The sequence below is a fragment of the Diprion similis genome, chromosome 14, assembly GCF_021155765.1.
Source record: "Diprion similis isolate iyDipSimi1 chromosome 14, iyDipSimi1.1, whole genome shotgun sequence".
Lineage (NCBI taxonomy): Eukaryota > Metazoa > Arthropoda > Insecta > Hymenoptera > Diprionidae > Diprion > Diprion similis.
This window is the reverse complement of record NC_060118.1, coordinates 6,936,100-6,957,125: the sequence shown is the minus strand read 5'-3', so window position 1 is coordinate 6,957,125 and position 21,026 is coordinate 6,936,100. Positions and strand designations below refer to the sequence as shown.

Below are 21,026 nucleotides of genomic sequence, written 5' to 3'. Positions count from 1 at the left end.
TTTTTTTTAGTTTCATTGCTCATTGCAAAGTGTTAAATGGAATTTTAAAATTCACAGAATTATTATTCCTTATTTCCTTTACAATTTTGTAGAAAATATGGAGGAAAAAAGTTGTTTCCTACGTGGCTGTCATAGTATTATTACTTTTTTACTTTTTTATTATTATTAATATTAGATCACTGATCCTGTACTTTATATTTTTATATTTGAAAATAAAATGTAAAAGCTGTAGAAACCTATACATTACAAATTTATTATTAGTTTGTTCGCCGGGAATGAAGACCTAACATCAAGGGAATTATATACATGATATGTTAATATAAACTCGTATGTTTATTAAACTGTTCGTTTGAAATCAGTTGCCTCATGAAGATTGCCGAGCCGCAACACCCGCGTCACGAGTATAAGTAATCGCAATTACTCGTTCCAAGAAGACTTCGATTTGTAGTCATTAGGAACGATGTTATTAACAACGGATACAGCAAGATAAAGAAACGCCTGTAACTTTATGAATTTGACCTAACGAAAGAATGCAGATCAATCTATGTAGTATGTATAATCCGTCAATCTTGCATCCATTCACGTGATTATTCGAGCTAAAACGGAATCATCCTTATTGTTATTCCTGAATAACAGTAATGGATAATTGTTTTAAACTTTAGTGTTGAATTGAAAAAATCTTGATACGAAAATAATTGCAAAACAATCCCAATAACGGGCTATATCAAATGACCTGCATCAGTTGGCGTGAATGAATTCCTTGTACTTGATGAGATCACGGGTTCAGTTTCTCTGTGAGAAGCCTACGCCCTTCGTGGGAAAGGAATGCAGCCAAGGGCCGACCAAACCAGTTTATTATGATGCTGCTGCGTTAGTGTGCTGCATACTGGTTTGGTCGGCTACGTTTTTCAGCCCTGAAAGAAAAAATGATCATTGGAATGCCAGAGGTCTGTGGAGTACTTGAAACATTCTCCATTCACCACAAAGCAATATCTTTCATGTACTCGTGGATTTTTACCTGGTTTAGAAACCTTACAATTGTATCCAAAGGCGATTTAGCAAGAATTTCCACGAAAGTTCCGTTTTCTTCTCCGTGATATTACGAGCTAGTAATAAAATTTATAATCACCCTTCTAAATTGCATTGTATTAATTGGTAAGAACAAGAGAACGCTGGTAATCAGAAGATGGTCGTCAACGTTGAAAATTTCGGAACGAAATGCCTTAAGAAATTAAATTTCGTATTTCAGTGTTAGTCGGATAGTATATAAACTTCAACTTCTATAAATTATCAACTAAAAATCAGTGAAGCATAAACATTGAGGTAGCTCAATAAAGATGACTATAGTCAGTGATTACTTTTCTTTTTTTTTTTTTTTTTTTTTTTTTTTTACCAAAACCGGTGTTCTTGTCAAGAGAGTAAAAATCAAGAAAATTCTGTTTCAGTATTTATTTAGTTTCATTGAGATTATACTTAGTTTAATCATACAATATAGACATAATATGTCGCTAATAATTTCGGATTTCGATATTCCTAAATTTATATTTATAGTACATGAAATTAATAATACTGCTTTTTAACGAATTCACGCAATTTGTTATTCCATTAAAACCAAAATATTATTACCCGACATACCTTCTTGTGCATTTATAAGATTGTATAATTCGTTACTACTGAAAATTGAAAATGTTATTAAAAAAGGTTCTTCCTAAATTTGGGACTTGCAAATATTTCTATTCAAAGTATGCTTGTCGCGACATTGACTAACTTTCTTTACTTATTATACTTAAAAGCTAATATGATTCATATACTCAGTTTTACAAGTTACTATGGTTCACAGGGACTGTGATATCTTTCAATATAATTTGTTAATATTACCTAGTTTGAAGTGCTTTCAATGGCCGTTTTATTTAGATATGAAAGTGTATTAAAATATGGTTTATGTGATACTATGTTCCTTTTTCGGTATTCCTGGGAACATGTATCAGACTCTCGTAGATAAAAACCTTAAATTATTGAAGTAAATCGAAAAAAAAAGGAAACCAATCAAATAATTGCTTAAATTTTTAATTATTAAGGTGGATCAAAAGTCAATAATTTATTTACTGTACAGTTGGTTCGACATGTACAGTTTATTCCGTTTATTTTACACTCAATTCTTACTTGGATGATATTGCAAATGACAGTTGGTAATCTACAGGTGAGTGTGAATGCTTTTGAAAATTTAATTCTCTCTCCTATATTTTTGTATCACTACGTTTAATAAAAAAAAATTAAAACAATAATAATATGTCAGGTGGTAAGTAATTACCAATCACAATTTCCCATGAAATCTTTGTGCTTTCAATATGTACAGAGTCAACAGTCAAGTTGCTATTTTTTTCCATTTAACCCTTTAAGGGGCACATTAAGAATCTAGAAAATACTTACAAGTATAAAGGTATTGCAAATTACAACGGAAATAATGAAATAACTGGTATATGTATATATACATATGTACATACATGTATACATATATATACATATATATATATATAAACATATATATGTACCGCCGCCCCTCAAATTGTTAAAGTGAAAACACTAAAATTTTGTTAAAAAAAAAAAAAAAAAAATTTATATTGTTCATCTTACTTTGTCCTCTTCCCTTGATTTTTCGAATCACACATAAATGCCACAGAAATCTCATTAACGAAATAATGTGATGTGCAGGATGAATAACATAAGCCATGGGCATTGTATTAAGGATCGATTAGTATAAAGGTGTAGCAAGAATTCTATTGTTACTGATTTTTTAAACATGTTAGTGTTCTCGCAAGCAGTTGTAACTTTTAGCCAGAGGCACAATTATGTAATATGTGATACGAAAATTTTTTCAGTCCTTAGATACGAAATACATGAAATTCATAAAATTTTAAAAGCCAAAGGAAAAAAAAGAAAAATAAAACCGAATCTATGAATAACAGAGAAAAAAAAAATTTTTTTTGAAGGAAAAAAAATGTAAAAGAAACGAAACATAAAAGATGCCATGTCTAATGTTGTGAAGCGAGACTGATAAATCTGAACTTCCAGCTCTCGGGATCTTGATTGACTATAAGAACAGCTGGCAACTAAAGAAAATAAATCACAAAATATTTTTAAACTTTGATGAACTGTGCCTCTATTTCAGTGATATGCCAAGAGTCATGGCTTGGCTAATCTATTACAATGCTAGACATTATTCTGGCATTTTATCGAATTTATAGTTCCTTTCGTGATGGAAAGCTATGAAATATAAGCCCGCACAGTCATTGTGAAAGGTTTCCGGCATACCGCACAAGTTGTCAAACTTGGCGCGCACTTGACACAAGCTACCATGTGTCCACAAGGTAAAAATACAACTCCCAGTTCTTCCGTGTAGCAGATTTTACAAAGTCTTCCATCATCCATTCTCTTCTCATCGTTCTCTAGGTTTTGATGCAAACAATCCTCGCTTTTATGCGGCCCCTCTTCTAATGAACCACTTTTGCTACAACTTGCTCCAGATTCACTAGTCTCAGCAATCGCACAATGTTCTTCAGGCTCAGATTCTGCAGGCCGTTCTACCTTCTTTATGCAATTCGGTAGAGTCAAGTTCTGTGTCTCCTGGAAGCAGAATGAATTACTTGATAAACAGTAGCCTTTCAAGGTTGCATCCTGATATCATTTTTGCCTCAAAAAAGTATTTAGAAACTTGCATGAGGTAAATGAGTAAAAAATATTTTACCCCATTACGATAGATATTCTCTTCTGTTCCCTTTGTCACAAGAAAAACGTACATTTTTACTAAAACTCTAACTTTAATAGGCACTTTGTATTTCAAACTTCTAACATTTACAAGCACCCTGAATATTCATTTTTTCCCCTTTAACAATGCTTTCACAATTTTGTAGAGTTCTCGAAAAGTGATTAATCTGATTACCCTCGACAGAGAAATACTTTTAATTTGACGATAGAAAGTCCAAGTTATTTTATTCACCTCGGCCGAAGGCTGTTCCCTGGTGAGACCTTTAACTTCGTCAATGAAAGCTTGTCCTTTTACCATGAATAGATAAAAGCACTTGGAAAACCAGTGGGCGTGTTGTTCCCACGGATTGTCGGTTGGCTCCCAATCTTTAAGACCACCCCCGCAGTAGTAGCAGAGTGTTTGATCTCCTTTGCCGGTGTAGAAGAATCCTGCATCAGCTAATTCCTCTTTCGTCTGTCTCATAGATTTTGGCCAAGAGTTGAAGGTTCTTAGTCTTGCGTCGCGGCTGGCGTAATGTGGATGTTTGGGCTCCTTGGGTACACCGATACCCCAGCTCCCGAGAGTCGCAGTACTGACGGTGTTCTGAAGGTTTGGTGGGGATGAGCTGAGGTCCGGTCCATTGTCTGATTCGACGTTAAATCCATAGGGGCCGCAGACGTCTCTGGTTCGTGGCACAGGAGGAATGTTTGCACCGTCAGCGCCATAAGGTACATTACCGCACGGTAATCTCCTGACAAATCTGCATCTTTCGGACCATCTCTGGTGTTCGAATTGAGGATCGTCACCTTCGACCCACTTGCAAATTTCAATTTTGCATTCGAAACACCTTACTTTGTCACCTTCGTTCAAATAGTAAAATCCGGCCTCCGCCAATCTCTTCGGATCCATAAACCTGAGCGGCCAATTTGCGAAGCTTCTTCTTCGCACAGCTTCGAACCGGAAATCATTGTGGTCGTCTGTTTCGTCGGGATGTTCACAGTGTGTTGGCGGCGGAGGTGGTTGAATATAAGGTAACGAGTCTCCGAACATCGGCGTATTCATCGCAGAGTATCCACCATAACGAGACTGATAGCAGTCAGTCATTTCAAGGCAGTTAAGTGCGTAGAGTGTAGTGAGGAAAAAGTGTACGATAAAGAAATCTTTATCGTTGTTACATGAATCTAAAGCAAACAAAAAGGAAACTAATATTATTATTATTGCTCGAGCAGTACAATCGCGTTTCTGCCGACTCAAATCCCCCACCTTTTTCTGTGTATTACTCATTGTGCACTTATGTCACTCTTTTTTCGATTCTAGTATATCATCTTTGTTTATTCTAACAAAGTGTATGCATAGACTTGCAACAATTGGTGTGAAAAAAAAAAAATTAAAAAAAAAATCAATGGAAATTTTAACAGTCTGAAAACAAGCATAAAAACTTTCTTTCTAGTTTCGTGTACGAGTTTTAAAAGTCAGACTCTGCATTAACGGTTTTTCTTTGTCGATAAATTAGCACAGGACGCTACACAGTCTGGCATCATCGCTTTTGAATACATCGTCGCAGCTGCTCTTTCTACAGGTGACAATAAAGCGCGAACCCCAAGCGTTAAAGACCTACTATGTCTGCCCTTTTTTTGGTTTCGGGTGCTAGCATAAAAATTAAACCGTTTTTTCCATCTTTTTTTCCTTTGAAATTATATACGACTAATTTTTACGCGAAGAGGCGCTGGAAGAGATCGTAATAGCAGTGACGAAGAAGCGGGGGAGGGAGGGGGGGGGGGGTGGTTGGTTGAATGGGCGAACACGATAAACTTTAGCCTTTGTCAATACACACGGACACCGATCTCGCAATTATAAAGTGTTGTAATAAAAGAAAAAATAATAATAATAAAATAAGATAAAAACTAGATAAGTTATCGACTGGCGAGGGAAGGGTAAATAGACTTACGGTAATTTTGAAATTTGTTATTGTACCAAAGACGTCATCGGGCACGATAAATACGTATGTACAATGATCAATGACTGGGGTGAATTTACAACGAATTTATGGCGTATACGTTTTAAAACAACACAACGAGCAAGGACTTGGGCACTTCCATATTGGGTATGGCTGCTACGATTGAGCCTGGCGTAGACTTTACAGTGCAGAGAGAGAGGCAGCGAAGCAGAGTGAAGGGCTCGTGTGAAACTGAACTCTCTGGCCTCCCGTACTCCCTAATAGAATGAAGCATTCGAGACGGCAGCGTTGCCAAACCCCCGATTCAGCTTCGTAGTCGCTCTACAACATTTTTATCGCATACTCTGTAGAAATTAATCACCGTTGGTGTGACAATTCCGACTAAGCTAGGCAACAAATTTTTATTTTTATTATTCATACGTGTTTTACAGAATAACTGGATAAAAAAATTCCCGGCAAATTCGCTCGATAACATTTTCACCACATGGATGACCTACGCGTGTGTTATGCGCTGTCTTCCGTTCTCAATTTGTAAAACTTCTATAACCATATTGTATATGGTTGTTACTTGTTGGAATATGCTTATATGGGTTTTTACCACAAAATTGTGGTATTTTGCTACTGTTTCGCAAATAAGGTTTATTTTATCTCTATCTTTATATATATATTTTTTTTTTCACACTGAATCCCAACAAATAGAACGGAATCAAGTTAATTTACTCGCATTTGATGATCCATAGCGAAGAGGTCTTGACTCCAGATAAAAATGTTGCATAAAGAAAAAAGTGACCTTTAACAGTCACGATATACCAATTAAATTTCAAACAGTACTTCCAACTACGCTGCAATTTTACATCTGGGTTAAACAAAGTATGTATAAGAGATTATGAAAGACTCGACTTTTTCTTATTTCGAAATATCTACCATATTGTTGGTAATATAACGAAATAAGGAAAATATACATATGATGCATGTATTAATATTTTTTTCCTTGTTAGTTATAATTCTTGTAGTAAGTCTGTATTGGGTAAGAGTTGAGGAAAATCGATTTCACTCCTACATTTAGCAACTTGATACAATTATTTCCAGGCTAATTATTTCAAAAAATTGCCATCATGATAATTTCAGTCGGTTACGAAGCAGATTACAGAGTGTTCTTGTCCTCTGTAGCACGAAGGTACCATCTTATTCCCTTCCCAACAGGATGTGAAAGCGAGCGTTCGTGTGCGTGTCTGTGTGTCTGTGTTTGTGTTTGTATGTGTGTGACGCGCAGTATACATAACGTTATATCTCCGCATACCACGGTGAAGGATTTCTTTTCGGGGAGACGAGATCATGCCGAGGATGAATCTTGCGTGCATAGGCATATGCATGTATGATGTATGTCTTTACAAAGGAATATAAACGAGCAATTTATGATTACTGACGTTCATTATTTTTCTGTAGTATGTATGTAGTATGTACATCGAACGATATAAAAAGAGGAAACATTGTCGCAACGACAAGTAAGTAATCGTGAATTTCGAACTCTGGACTTTCCGTGATAAAATAGCAAAAGTGACGGTATTGTTTTGTTTCACGTCACTGAAACACGAGATCAACATGAGAGAATGCATGATTTCATTATGCATATCAGAAGGCGGCAGGATGATGAGGTGGGCGGTTGTGGGTGCTGTAGTGTATGCGCGCGCGCGCGTGTGTGTGTGTGTCTGTTGTGTGTACAGTTGCATGCCTTGTCTATACCTATAACAATAATCATACGAGCCAGGCTAAGTTATTTACATTTATCACACGCTCGTACACAAGTGCAGACACACAAACAGAGTCGCGCTATCGCAAAAGATTGAAAATGAACGACACCGTTTGTCGTTTTCGAGCTAATTTCTCTTATTCCATTTGATATATTGACGGGTGATTTTGTATACGGACAAAGCGATTATTATCGACGATAAGCTGTGAAGTGACGTCGATACGAGCTTGCAGCTATAGGTATCTTGTTCTCAAGAAAATAATATTTTCGTTTCGATTATCTTGACATTTCTGGGAATCTATCGGTCATGGCTTAAAGTGTATTCTCTACCGAGTCTCTTAGTATTTAACACAAAGGCTGTTCAAACTGGGAATTGAAACATTGCGAAGCGTGATAAGTTTTTTTTTTTAGTACAGGTAATATTCGTTTGATCCACCCACGGCGTTCTAATCACTCCACTTCCGCCGGAAACAAAAATTTTATAACCGCGATTTTAAAGTAATATTACTGGCCATGCAAGCTTACCCTGAGGCGAACACGAGCAACGAACGCGATCGTTTTACTGAGAAATTCCGGAGATTTTGTACCACACGGCACGTATGTACATTTACGCAGGGCCGTTTTTGACTAACTATTGCCGTATGGCGGATCGCTTATCGTCCTGTTTTACCGACGTCGACTGGGATCGATAAGACGGATCGCAAAGTTTTCGGTTATAAGTCAGAGCATGCGATCGTTCGACCCTTCTTGACCAGCACAAATTGCCCTAAAAATCGATTTTTCCTTGTGCTCAATTTCTGCGAGTATCGATTGTTGTACTTTGAATCATTCGAAGAATGTGACATAGAAATACTTATCAGTTACATTTTGCATTTAACTCCTTGACATAAGTGCAAGGACGTATGTTAATTTACGGTATTCTTAGTATCATCAGTTGGTGCGAAAAACCGCAGCCTCGTTTAAAATACTTTGAATCTGATTATTAGTGCAAGACCTTGCGGTAACAGATGAGACAACTCTGCGGCTGCACAGGGCTAGTCCCTAGTATCGATATGAATGAGAATGACTAATGTGATTTGTGCAAACATCAGCTTTCTTTGTCGGTACATGTGATCAGATATTGCACACCCGGTAAATTCCACGTTATTCGTTCGTCATTATATCTATAGAATATACATATATATATATATATATATATATATATATATATATATAATATATGTCGGGGTTATTCACTCGGAATCAGCCACATAATCTTACATAAATCCCAATATCGTTATCGCACTTAGGTAAAATTTTTATCTACAATATTATGTACTGGCAAAAATTCGAGTTCAAATGATGACTTACCTATATGTGCAATTATTTGTGAATTTTGAATGATTGATTTTCACAAATAGAATTATATTTTACATTTCTCAAAACACATATGATCCACTTCTGATTTTTTCTTCCTCAATGTTTCTTGTAATAAACCGTTTTCAAAAAATTACCGGGAAAAACAAGTGATTAAAATGACATGCGTCCGTACACTCCGTGCCTGGCTCTACGATTATACAATCGCACTTAAAATCAACTACGTCAGCAACACATGGATGTAGATATATAAGCCACGGAAAGATTATAGTTATTTGCTTTGTATAATATGCGTAATATAATCGTAATTGATGAAAAATCGTTTATAAATGACATGGAATCGATCGACGGGGCATCAGGTGCCTCTTATGAAATATATTCAAAGAAAATGCATATTTCCAAAAGTAAAGTGCATGAATAAAGGCGGAAATGAGGAAATAAACATAAATAAACGAAGCGACAAGGTATTGCGTATCAGAATTTCTTAGAATTGACCGTCATAAGTTGGATTCAAGCGATGTCTTCATATTCTGTGTCCTTGGGGCCCCTCCCATCTTTTTTAGGATTCGTATTAAACTTCGAGGTATTTCAATGTACGCATTCATGGTTAGAAAATGGCGCTGAGTAAGAATATTGCGGAAATTTTGTCCCCACAACAAGCGTCAGTGCGGTCATTAAATGACTCAAGAAACATATCCTCAACCATGGCTTTGTTAATAATGATATTTCCTTGAGTTCATAATAAATTCAAAATATGCTCGCTAATCAGCAACAGGAACCGGATGTGGAAGGCACCGCCCTATACGTGACCGAGATAGGAGCACGTGAACAGTGATTGCGTTGTGAAATATCCGTTAATTTGTGAGCACGAAAGTTCTTGCGTTCTTGATTTTCACGTAGCCCTGCTGTAATCGACTCGTTATCAATTTAAAATTTAATCAATAATAAAGCGCACATATTGCACGGCGCTAATCTCTGGACCGCTTACATACGCACCTGCCGATGCTAATCAACGCCGCGGGCACACTGAACGCACGAATTTGTTAGGAATTCGTAAATGTCTAAACTTCAAACGATGTCCTCATTGGCCTTATGACATTCTTAAATTTTTAATCATTATCTCATATTTTCGAAGCTATTCACCACATTATTGTAAATCGATTTCAAACTATGAACTATCGATAAAAAAAGCTGGTACTTTACCATGTGAGTCGCAAGAGAGTTGATAATAACAGTTACGGCGGCGGAATTTGAAATTCGAATAATTTCAAAACATGAGAACCAAAGACCCGCTGCAAATATGAATAATAATCGTTATCATTAACTTTTTCAATCAATTTTCTTCAATTTTCTTGCTTTATAGTTTAACCACCTTTGAATTTTTACCGAAATTAGAATGGAATAACTGAAATAAATTTTTGCAGGTAGCTGAAAATCGAGAGCTTTCAAGTATAAAAAATGATAGGGATAAAATCTTCCTGAATAATAGATCTGAGATGGACAAAAAAGAATTAAAAAAAAAAAAGAAACAGGAGAAACCGAACCAGATACGAGAAACTTTAATTTCTTCCATTTAGTAGTACAGCACATTTATAATATGCAATATAAAAATACTAACAGTGCATTTTCGTATGAAATGTAAAGCGAAGTTCCTTAATCGCATCTGTTTGTTATTTTTTTCAATCCATGTACATTAGGGTGGGTCAAAAAGACCGACTATTTTTTTTTCACTTTATACTCTGAAAAATCGGTTGCTATACACCTCTAAAAAATACTCACCAAATATGAGCTCTTAATTTTGATAGGAAGGTTCTCCGCTTTATAGTTTTCCATTTATTCCTCAGTATTAGAAACGAAAATTTATATCTCTCTATTAAATGTTCGTTAAAAAATATCTTTTTTCATATTCCTGTAGGAAATTGAACGCTCTACAAAAAAGGTCTTTCATAATTTTTCCGTAAACCTCACCGTTTAAAAGATATCAAAGGTTTAACTTTTATTATTTTAAGACAAATTTCTGTTTTGCTTATGAATTTTATAACTCGTTAAAAAAAATTTTTAGTTTAAATTTGCAACCATTGGAGTTTGACGATGAATATCTTTGAAACGCTTAATTTAATCGACAAATCATAACAGACCATTTTTGTAGAACAGTTAATTTTCTACAAAAATATGGACTGTGCATTTCAGAAAAAAAATTTTTTAACGAGTTATAAAATTCATAAGCAAAACAGAAATTTGTCTTAAAATAATAAAAGTTAAACCTTGGATATCTTTTAAACGGTGAGGTTTACGGAAAAATTATGAAAGATCTTTTTTGTAGAGCGTTCAATTTCCTACAAGAATATGAAAAGAGATATTTTTTAACGAACATTTAATAGAGAGATACAAATTTTCGTTTCTAATACTGAGGAATAAATGGAAAACTATAAAGCGGAGAACCTTCCTATCAAAATTAAGAGCTCATATTTGGTGAGTATTTTTTAGAGGTGTATAGCAACCGATTTTTCAGAGTATAAAGTAAAAAAAAAAAAAAAATAGTCGGTTTTTTTTACCCACCCTAATGTACATACAGTATACAAAGTATAATGATTGAAATTGAAGAATCGTTGTACTTACCGATGGAATCCGGAAAAATGAAAATTCACGCAAAAGGAATATGAAAGGTCTTAAATATACAATGACTTCGAAACTCTGTACCCTGGTGCCGACTGCCGAGCACAATAAGACTCGCTGGATTTATGTGGTATACTCATTATCAGAAAACACTAGCTGGAGGGACATTTATAGCATGTGTGAATCCGTTCTTTCATTACGGGAATATTACATTGTCAGTGTGTGTCTGCGACTCTCCCGTAATTTTCCTCCATGGAACAACCGCGAAATATTGCCAACGATTCTATCTTGAAAATATCTTATCATATATATTTAACATCGGCATACCCTGTAAACGATAAGCTATCAACCGGTCGTTCGACAATAACCTTAAGAACAATAAATTCAAGGAGAGTTGTTTTGCTATATGATAGAGATAAATTCTCCGAATGAAATCGTTCGCGTAGAAACTGTTGGGAATTATAATTTCGGAATGAAATGTTGATGAATAATATTCAGAGTTTATTTAGCCCATATAGCTCAATTTAACATTTAATAGTATAATTATATCTGTATAGTATTTTATTCAACAAAATAAATAAGTATGTAAAGATCTCGGAAAAAAATAAATAGTGCAATCTCAGTTGATTATATTATGATAAAGTAGTATATATCAACATGTCTTCTTACAACTATGGAACAGATTTTGATATTTCTAAGTATACATTTTAGACGATTTAGTTTGAACAATTGCATAATCAGTTTGCAAAATATTCGTGTAAATTACCTGCCTTCTATAACTTTGTTAACATCAACGTCAAATATCAGCTTGTAAATATTTCAATTTATCGACAATAATATTGGAAACTATGATTTACCGACGACTAGGATCTATAAGTACTTATACTTCAGTAAATAAAAATTGTGATAGTCATCATCATATAGACATGATCCGGTGTATAGAAAATAATTTGAAAGAAGAAAAAAAAAAAACATTTATTTTTCTACACTAATTTCAGATTTTTTCGCTTTGGTTATTTTGGTTGGTGCTATGAAAAAATTGGCACAAAAACAGCTATAATAAGAAATAAAATATACAATTTCGTTAGGTGCTTGATACATCACCAATAATATCATGAAAATTATGCTAAAAATGTCCGGACTGTAGCTCGAATTTCTTGACGACACATTGGACAATGTTTCAAAGATGGGGCACAATGAACACACGTTGACAAATGTCCACACGGTAGAAAAACTACTGCTACCTCTCTGTCCATACAGATTTTACACAATCGAGCTTCTTTTAGTCTTCTATTCTCTTCCTCCAGGGAAACTGAAAAGTAAAAACAGCAGATCAGTTGGAAAATAATTTCGAATGCTCTATATCAAGATAGAAAAAATTAGGTATAACTGGAAAAAAAATTGTTAAGTACAATTCAATGTACTACCTGTACAATTTTCGCTAGATTCACGTTTTTTCATTTCCACAGGTCTCCCGTTTCCCTCCACTGTTTCCGTGCATTTGGAATTCGTGACTCTATCTCCATTGAGGTCAACACCTTGTGCCATATTTTTTTGCACTCTATGCTCTTCGTTAAATTGCTCCTCATGGCTATCCGAATCATTCAATGTTCTCGATGCTATGACTTGGTTTAATAGATTAGTCAATTCTGCTGACGGGGACTCTGGAGTGTGATTGTCAGACCTGAAGACGAACGTGAAATGTTTCAGTTTAACCAATATCTGATGGAGTATTATTTTACGACAAAATATAATTTTTCAACTCACCTGCCCTCATCTTCTCTGAACTGCACATGAAGTGCATCTTCGATAAGCTGATCGGCGTTTGTGAATGGGATACCCGTTTGTTCAATTCTTTGTCTAAGCGCTGCTTTGACTCTTCCGACGTGTAATCCAATTTCCAATGCGGCCTACAATATTTCAGTTCAAACAAATTTAGTCACAATAATTGATGGTTATTGTAGTGTAATCATAAAGATTCTTCTTAATACAAAACAAGTGCTTTATTTGGAGTCCAAGAGATTATGTGCTGAGAAATCAATGACATGTTTGTGGTTTTTCCCCAGATTATACATAATGTCCATAACGGGAATGACAGCAGGCTGCTATAAATCTGTTGATGATTTCAATACTTGCGCAGTTTCGGTACATGATTAATCTATTTACATACTGCTTGTTTTTACTTTATTTGAAGTTTATTAGGAAGAGATATGAGAATTGCGATACTTTATGCAATTTCATGCAATTACCAATGCAGGAGCTGTGTTGAGTAACTCTTCAATCTCAGCTTCAGTGACACTACGTATGTTTGGTGGGGCAACAGTTGATAGCGAGGGTAGATGAGTTTCTGTTACATCACCAGATCCATTGTCTGCCACTCCAGCAAATATCTGTGGAGGTTCAAAAAATACATTATATTACAAAATGTTGTAACACAAGTCCGAAAGTCCAACAGCGTGGCAATTCAAAATTTCTTGAAAATTTAAATTATACGAGTAGATGGCTGAAAACGTGGATGAATTTTGGGAATTTCTATCTGAAGAACCAGTTATTTAATTCGAGTGGGGTTTGTTTTATTCTAAAGTACATGGATCAAGCTTTACTTACACCTTTTTTCATTTGAATCAATTGATAGGAAGTATTGCTATTGACAATAACGTTTACTTTTTCAGTCAGTTACATCATTTGTAATACGTACAGTATCTCAAAAAAAAGTTGAAACGAATTTTCTTCAAATTTGGAGATAATATTCTTGAAAAGTTGACCCTCTTTTCCATAATCCTTCTTTTTATTAAATTATAAAACATTTATAGTTTAGTATATAAAAAAACCAAATGTCCAATTCAACGGTTACCGTTTTTCTTTTTAATAAAATAAAAGATTTGAAATGAGACAAAGAAGATAAACTATTCATGAATACTGTTTCCAAATTTGAAGTAAATTGTTTGAGCCGTTTTTGGGGTACCGTGTGCACCTCAAAACATGTCACCGTCAACCGAATGAATAAGAATGTTTTAGTAAACAACAAACAATGTTTGAACAATAACTAATAATTGATTGTAATAAGAATGGAAACATGTAAATGACGCTTGATGTACATACTTGTAAATAAAATAAACCTCAATGCGATTGAATAATTGGTTGTGGAGATATAAATTCTCTAAATACACCCAATTTTTCAACCGTCTACTCGTATACTCCTCCTTAAGAATTGATTTCTCAATTTGGCTAGTTTGACAATTTGCAAGATTATATATTATCGTACTGACACCAAAAGATCTCCAAAGATATGCAATAAATCTTTATACACTCATGCAAGCATGTGTGCAATTTAAAAATCAAAATTTTCAGAAATTTCATGATACTGGTCCGTAAAGTGGAAATCCCTGTAATTTCTCAACCTTTTAAATTGCAGTACACCCTGTTAACGCACTACCATTGACCATTTGAAAATAATGAATAACATAATTGTAGCGCACCGAAGGATCTAGAGGCGGTCGATTGTCTATACAATGTTTGATAAACTCTTGTCCTCTAACTAGAGCAACGAATCCACATTTTGGAAACCATTTGGCATGCTCAGTCCATGCGTCATCCGTTGCTTCCCAATTACGCAATCCTCCATCGCAGTAAAAACACCTGACTTGGTCCTCAACCCCTATTACATATATAGCGTGTGAAGATTTGAAGATCAAAATTATCAATTACCAAAAGTTTTTATTTAAACAGATGCAAACATTCGTTGCAATCGATTTTTGATGTCTCGACGACCATTATCGTCGTTGGATAATTTCTTAAAAAACTTACCGACGTAATAGAAGCCTGCGTCAGCCAACATTTCCGGGGTTTGTCTCAAGCTCTCAGGCCATCCTTGATATGTTCGTAATCTACCTTCATAGGTGGCATGTTTGGGTTGTCGAGGCGCGGTGTGCGTTTGAATTCCAAGCTCCGTTAGGTCTGACTCTGTCCCTGAAGTCAATTTCACATTACCCAACTCCACCTTTTCTGTAGACAATACTAATCAGAGGAAAGAATTCAGTAAATAATCCTTTCTAGAAATAGTGTTTGAATCAAATCTCAAGATTTCCTCTGGTTTAATTTTAACAACATTTTGTTGGCGGATGTTTCTGATTCTATCTTGTTAGTTTATATTTTAGTTCCCATTAGATACCCAAATCTTTCTTCAATATTATTTACAGTTCTACTCAGTTTAAATATAGTTTTTATCAAATTACCTGCACCCATTCTACTATTCGATTATAAAATAATCACAAAACTCATTGCCTATACTGTACTTTCATGACATTGCCAGAACAGTTATTATTAACTTTAGTATTGCAAAACTAGATTGAATAAATAGATGATGGTCCCAGTGTCACCCTACTTAGTTGAGTGCAAACTATTATGAAGTTAGACAACTGTGTTATAAATGTAATGACATCATGCGTTACTATCTTAAGAGGGGTGTCTAAGCCAGAATAATAAGTGACAAGAATGCTTTTTCATTAATAATTCTTGAGTTACAGATTCGAAGTGTTGAAAGTTGAAAAGTATGTTATTAGCCGACTCCTAGCGCAAAATTGAAGAAACAAAATGGCGAGATTTAATTTTGTCAAATCAAAGAATCAGAGAATCATGCATATTTTCGTTTGACTCCTGAATGTTGAACCTATTTTTCTTGCAAGTATATTTCACGATCAGAAAATATCGCATTTGAATGTTTTTGATACGATCATAACAAGAGAAATGGAATTTTTTAAAATGCAGATATTAAAAAAATCTCTCACAGAATATGAGTGCTTGAAAAAATCTCAAATTAATCACTAAAATACTCCGTACATGTCTCATATTTTTTGATTCGCCTAATGGTAAAATTGATGAAAAAGTCACCGATACTATGTGCATTTAGTAGATCTCTGCACTATTCTTGATGTTTCATTGTTCTAAGTTTACGACCTTTCATACAACGCTGTTGCAAGTCCCAGTCATACAAATAAAAGAAAAAAAAAAAAAAAAAAAAAAAAAAAAAAAAAAACTAGTCCAAGTTACTATTTGATTGAAAACGCAAGGGCAAGTCATGAAAAACGAGGAAAATAATCGGCTACAAGCACTGCAGACATCATTGCATAGAAAAAAAAGAGGTTTTTTTCTACCCTGCTGAGAGTTAGAAACCCAGGCAAATCGATAAGAATGATTTACATTCGTTATTCTCTCTATGTAGGTAGAAATCACAGCTCGGAAAGTGAATTCTATGCTCTCTGTCAGGTTCGTCTCCAGGTTCCCACTTCATGATAACACCACGACAAAATGCGCACTCCACCTAGAAAAAAAAGGATATCAATACAATATACACTCATGTCAGTTACATTTTAGCGACGATAATGAAAAAATGAAAGAAACGAGCAAACCTCTGAATGTTCTAGCATTTTCCTACCATGTCGGCTTCTTGAAGGTAATAAAATCCTGCTTTGGCAAGGCTTTCTGGTGACACGATCATTGGTACAGGCCAATTGTTGAACGTTCTCAATCTCTGAGCCTCGGTTCTGTACTCTGCTCTTGGTTCCTGGCTTCTTCTTACGGCTGCGGACACGGCTGGTGTTGGGTTACGGTTGTTCTGCTGTTGCCGAGAGATTGATGACGATGACGGCGAAGATGAAGCCGAGGATAGAGGATTCGGAGACGAGACTAATGGCACGTTGCAAGTACTCGACGGGTTCAGAACAAAGGGACAATTCGGATCGAGCTGACGGTGGCGAGCCATCACCTGGTCCCCATAATTCCATTCGGTGATCTTGCCACCGCATAAAAAACATTGAACCTCAAGGCTCCGACCTGTGTAGTAAAATCCGGCCCTGGCAATGCGGCTGCAGTCGACCGCCGCGTTCGATGGCCAGTCCGAAAATGTTCTTAACCTGTTTTCCTCGACGTTCATTTTTCGGTAGATGAGATTGAACGCGTTGATGAAATTGCGTATCACGATTGGCAGCGAGTAAGCAATTTTTATCGAAACACCGAACGTCTATCGCGTCCCTGAACCTTTTTTGTTAAATATAATGTTCGACATTTTTGATTTGACGTTTCTTCGCTACAGCTGTGTTGTGTGTGCGTATTTGCATATTTTGTGTTATCGCAAATGCCTTGTGCTCTTCACTCGATTTGACGTAACCTTACCTAAATTCGAAGAATACATAAGCTTATACTTTTTTTTTTTTTTAATGCACGGTATTGAAATGGGACAAAATGGTTCAATTTATTTCGAAATTTTTTTTTATAAAATTTAAAATTCGGACTACACCGTTGAATAAGCACGTCGTTGAATATTTTAATTATTTTATTAACAATTGAGATTGGAACGCATTTTTAAATTCCTACTCTGCGATCCTAATGGCCGCGGCTCACACAATGGGTGGAAAATTTTTACATACTGTCGATACTGTCCGTGTTACATGATACCTTCTCATAGGAATCATGTGTAGCATTATTACTAAGGACGTTTCGTCATACAGTGTTGTCGAGAATGATCGAAAAATTACAATTTTGTAGCGCTAATTGCTAGGAAAGGGAAGAAAAATAAATTCTAAAACTTCCTATGTAACGTTTCAAGCTGTATTGGTGAAATGTGATCGATTTTTTGCATTCTATTTGAATCCTAAGTTGGCCTTCAGTAACGAGGCGCTATGAGTGGGATTCGAATATACTTGCGAATAAATAATGAAAGTGAATATTCACAGGGCCAAATTAATATTCCTAACTTAATTTGATTGTTTTATAAGATTATGTAATAATGCTCCCTATTCTATGTTTCCACCGTTTCCACCGACGGTTTATTCAAATCCTGGGTATAAGTCGGATTGGGGTTGGGTTAAATAAGCGCTAACTACAGTGAAAACGCATGAACTCGAGCCCAATCCCGTTTTAGCTGCAAGTGCTGTGAACAATCTTTTATCTCTTTTGCACTGCTGATATCGTGGATAGCTCTGCCTCTGTCCTAGGGAGTTTTTAGCACTGCCAGCTAATTTCGGAACGCACCTTAAGGGTACTTTCCCATGACAGCGACGAAACGAAATAAATAACATTTACTAGATTCCGAATTCCGTTGATAAGCACGATAAGCACAAAGAGTATGTTTTGACGGAATCAACATTTTGTCGCTGACTACTGCTGCCAACAGATTTTCACGGGCAGTTTTTCGCTATCGTTGCTGCCAACGAAAGTCCAGCCTAGTTCCATCGTGGGTTTCACTAGAAGCTTTACATGAAGGCAATCTATCTGAATATAATGTTCATGATCCAAAGTTTATCAGTGCGACCAGTGTTGACAGTTCGAATAGTTTTGGATGATTTGGACTTTGGAAATCTGTACACACCACAATGAAATTGGTTTGATTTCGTAATAGGTGATAATTTTTTTTATTTGTTGTTGGTACGTGAAAAATAAGTATGTTATCGTTTTTTCGTAAATTGTCGCTATCGGACAAAGTCAAGGAAGGCATATTGCCGTACGGAGTTATGGCTACTCCGGAAGATCTTTTGAAAGCTAAAAACCAGAGCACTTTATTATTGAAGGATGAAAGTGAGCTGAGGGAAACTATTTACGGTTCGTGATTTTTTCCAAATCGTCGATAATGTATACATTGAAACCTTGAATTATAATCAGAAAACATTTGCATAAGTGCTGCGTAATCTGTGATCAAATCTCCCTCCTAACCTCTAATCTACTATTGTCGTTTATTTGTTGTGCTATCATAGATTTTTTTCACCGATATTCTTTCAACTGCTTTGTAACCTCTGGCACATGTTCATTTTTAATTCATATCAAATTTTTTTTTTTTCTAGATTTACTTCGAACAATCAAAGATCCTGAAAAACCCCAAACCCTTGAAGAACTGGATGTAGTGTATGAAGATTGCGTCTACATAAATAAACCGACAACAAAAGGTGTTTCAGTAATTCGAATCGAGTTTAACCCAACGGTACCACACTGTTCCTTAGCTACGCTCATCGGTCTCTGTATCCGTGTTAAATTAGAACGTCACCTAGTCGCTTCGTTCAAATTGGATATCTATATCAAGGAAGGGGCTCATGCGACAGAAGATGAAAGTAATACTCTTTGTTTATACGATCTATATTTGATAACAGATTTTTCCAAATTTTCAGATGAAATCTAATATACATTACAATTTTATTCAATTCTTTTGACATAAATTTGAAATAATTTCAAGAAAAATCTTTAGTTTTTCGCTGGTTTGTTAGTTTTCAATGAAAATCAAATGGTTATCTTTTGAATGGATGTGTATAATTTCTTTTTCATATGTAGTAACTACTTGGTGGTTTGATTTTAGTAAACAAACAAATAAACGACAAGGAACGAATCGCCGCTGCAATGGAAAACCCTAACTTGAGAGATCTTGTCGAAAAGTGTATTCAAGAGGAAGAATGACCTCTTCCGTAAGTTATTAAATTATTCGAAAAAATTTATTCATATTTATACATAAAATTTTTGTACATATGTATACACATATTTTGAAAAGCAAATCCGCATTTTCAACTTTTTTAAAATATCAAGTTACAGTTTTGTCATACGGAAATCGTACCTTGAGAAATGAACAAACAATTAATTGCCAGAAATTAAATACAAAAAGAACTTAAAATCTTGAGCAGCACAAATTCTTCTTAAATAATCTGTAATAAAATTTTATAAATCTGGTTCTTTGATTACTCGTGTAACACTTATTTACTTTGTAAAGGCCGATTCGACCTGTAATGAGAAAGTAATTAAATCCTATCGAATAATGTTACACTCAAGAATTGCCAATTCTAAATAAGACACCTTTGTTAAGTCTGATTCGTAGTTTATATTATAGTGATACTTAAAGTTATTCAGTAATCTTGTAAATTGTATTTCACTGTTATGAATATTTTTAGTTAGATTTATATTGATTTCACATACCTTGCCTTTCGAATTGCTTCCGCATGTATGCTGGGATGATTGTTGAGGATGTTTTGCTGCATTTGAAAATTCAATATTTATCTCACAAAAATAATTAATTCCTTCGATAGGTGAGACAACTATTTCTTCATTCAAATCTTTCCACATAACTAGAATCAAATATAAAAACATTCATTTTGATTCAATCCCTGTTGGGCAATATAGGTTTGAAGAAATTGTGTTCAAGGCTCATCTGTGTTTCCTACCACAGCCATCATGCCCATCAGCGCCACCCCATTTTTCATACATTTGATCTATTTCTTTTGTGCATTCGTTATCCTTAAAATCAATTGCACCTAAATTTCTGCCTTTTTTAAATTTTTCTGATGTAAGTGGGTTTCCTTCCGTTTTTATGGCGGTTTTCACCTGAATCATACAATAAAATTGATAAATTACTTGTTAAATTATGGTAATCTTTTTATTTCTAATTATAAGTCAGTCATGCACAGACTTGAGTTAGTAGCACAAATATGGAGATAATCAAAAGGAACATCTGGAACAAACTACGTTGTGACATGTATATTTTTAATCTGAATACCAAATTAATCTTACTCGCTTGGAGCTGTCGCTATATTCGATATCTTTGGCAATTAAAGCAACATGTTTCTCTAAAG

At 35.0% G+C, this 21,026-nt stretch overlaps 2 protein-coding genes across 3 annotated transcripts; one reads left to right on the top strand and one right to left on the bottom strand.

Annotated features, from left to right (window-relative positions):
• Positions 1-2,543: 2,543 nt before the first annotated feature.
• LOC124414460 (baculoviral IAP repeat-containing protein 2-like) lies at positions 2,544-17,640 on the bottom strand. The gene is made up of 10 exons (XM_046895408.1): positions 16,859-17,640; positions 16,624-16,744; positions 15,232-15,441; positions 14,904-15,082; positions 13,674-13,814; positions 13,192-13,334; positions 12,852-13,108; positions 12,548-12,736; positions 3,998-4,926; positions 2,544-3,624 (listed from the first exon to the last, which is right to left on the bottom strand). The coding sequence occupies exons 1-10, from the start codon at positions 17,354-17,356 to the stop codon at positions 3,265-3,267; spliced, it is 3,027 nt and encodes a 1,008-aa protein (XP_046751364.1). The 5' UTR covers positions 17,357-17,640; the 3' UTR covers positions 2,544-3,264.
• A 1,098-nt stretch (positions 17,641-18,738) lies between these two features.
• LOC124414693 (MIP18 family protein galla-1) lies at positions 18,739-20,822 on the top strand. Of its 2 annotated transcripts, XM_046895710.1 has the most exons (4): positions 18,739-19,020; positions 19,260-19,523; positions 19,766-19,884; positions 20,355-20,822. In XM_046895710.1, the coding sequence occupies exons 1-3, from the start codon at positions 18,864-18,866 to the stop codon at positions 19,861-19,863; spliced, it is 519 nt and encodes a 172-aa protein (XP_046751666.1). In that variant the 5' UTR covers positions 18,739-18,863; the 3' UTR covers positions 19,864-19,884; positions 20,355-20,822. The 2 variants fall into 2 exon arrangements, with proteins under 2 accessions (XP_046751666.1, XP_046751665.1); XM_046895709.1 differs by lacking the exon at positions 20,355-20,822 and having other exon boundaries at positions 19,766-20,342.
• The last annotated feature ends 204 nt before the right edge of the window (positions 20,823-21,026 follow it).

What these genes read in the sequence shown, in the direction of transcription:
- LOC124414693 (XM_046895710.1), top strand. Translation starts at nt 18,864, where the DNA reads ATGTTATCGTTTTTTCGTAAATTGTCGCTATCGGACAAAGTCAAGGAA. An exon ending in GCTGAGGGAAACTATTTACG is followed by an intron (nt 19,021 to 19,259) that starts GTTCGTGATTTT and finishes TTTTTTTTCTAG; the next exon opens with ATTTACTTCGAACAATCAAA. An exon ending in TCATGCGACAGAAGATGAAA is followed by an intron (nt 19,524 to 19,765) that starts GTAATACTCTTT and finishes GTTTGATTTTAG; the next exon opens with TAAACAAACAAATAAACGAC.
- LOC124414460 (XM_046895408.1), bottom strand. Translation starts at nt 17,356, where the DNA reads ATGAACGTCGAGGAAAACAGGTTAAGAACATTTTCGGACTGGCCATCG. An exon ending in CGCAGGCTTCTATTACGTCG is followed by an intron (nt 15,083 to 15,231) that starts GTAAGTTTTTTA and finishes TATATGTAATAG; the next exon opens with GGGTTGAGGACCAAGTCAGG. An exon ending in TCAACACAGCTCCTGCATTG is followed by an intron (nt 13,335 to 13,673) that starts GTAATTGCATGA and finishes GAAATATTGTAG; the next exon opens with GCCGCATTGGAAATTGGATT.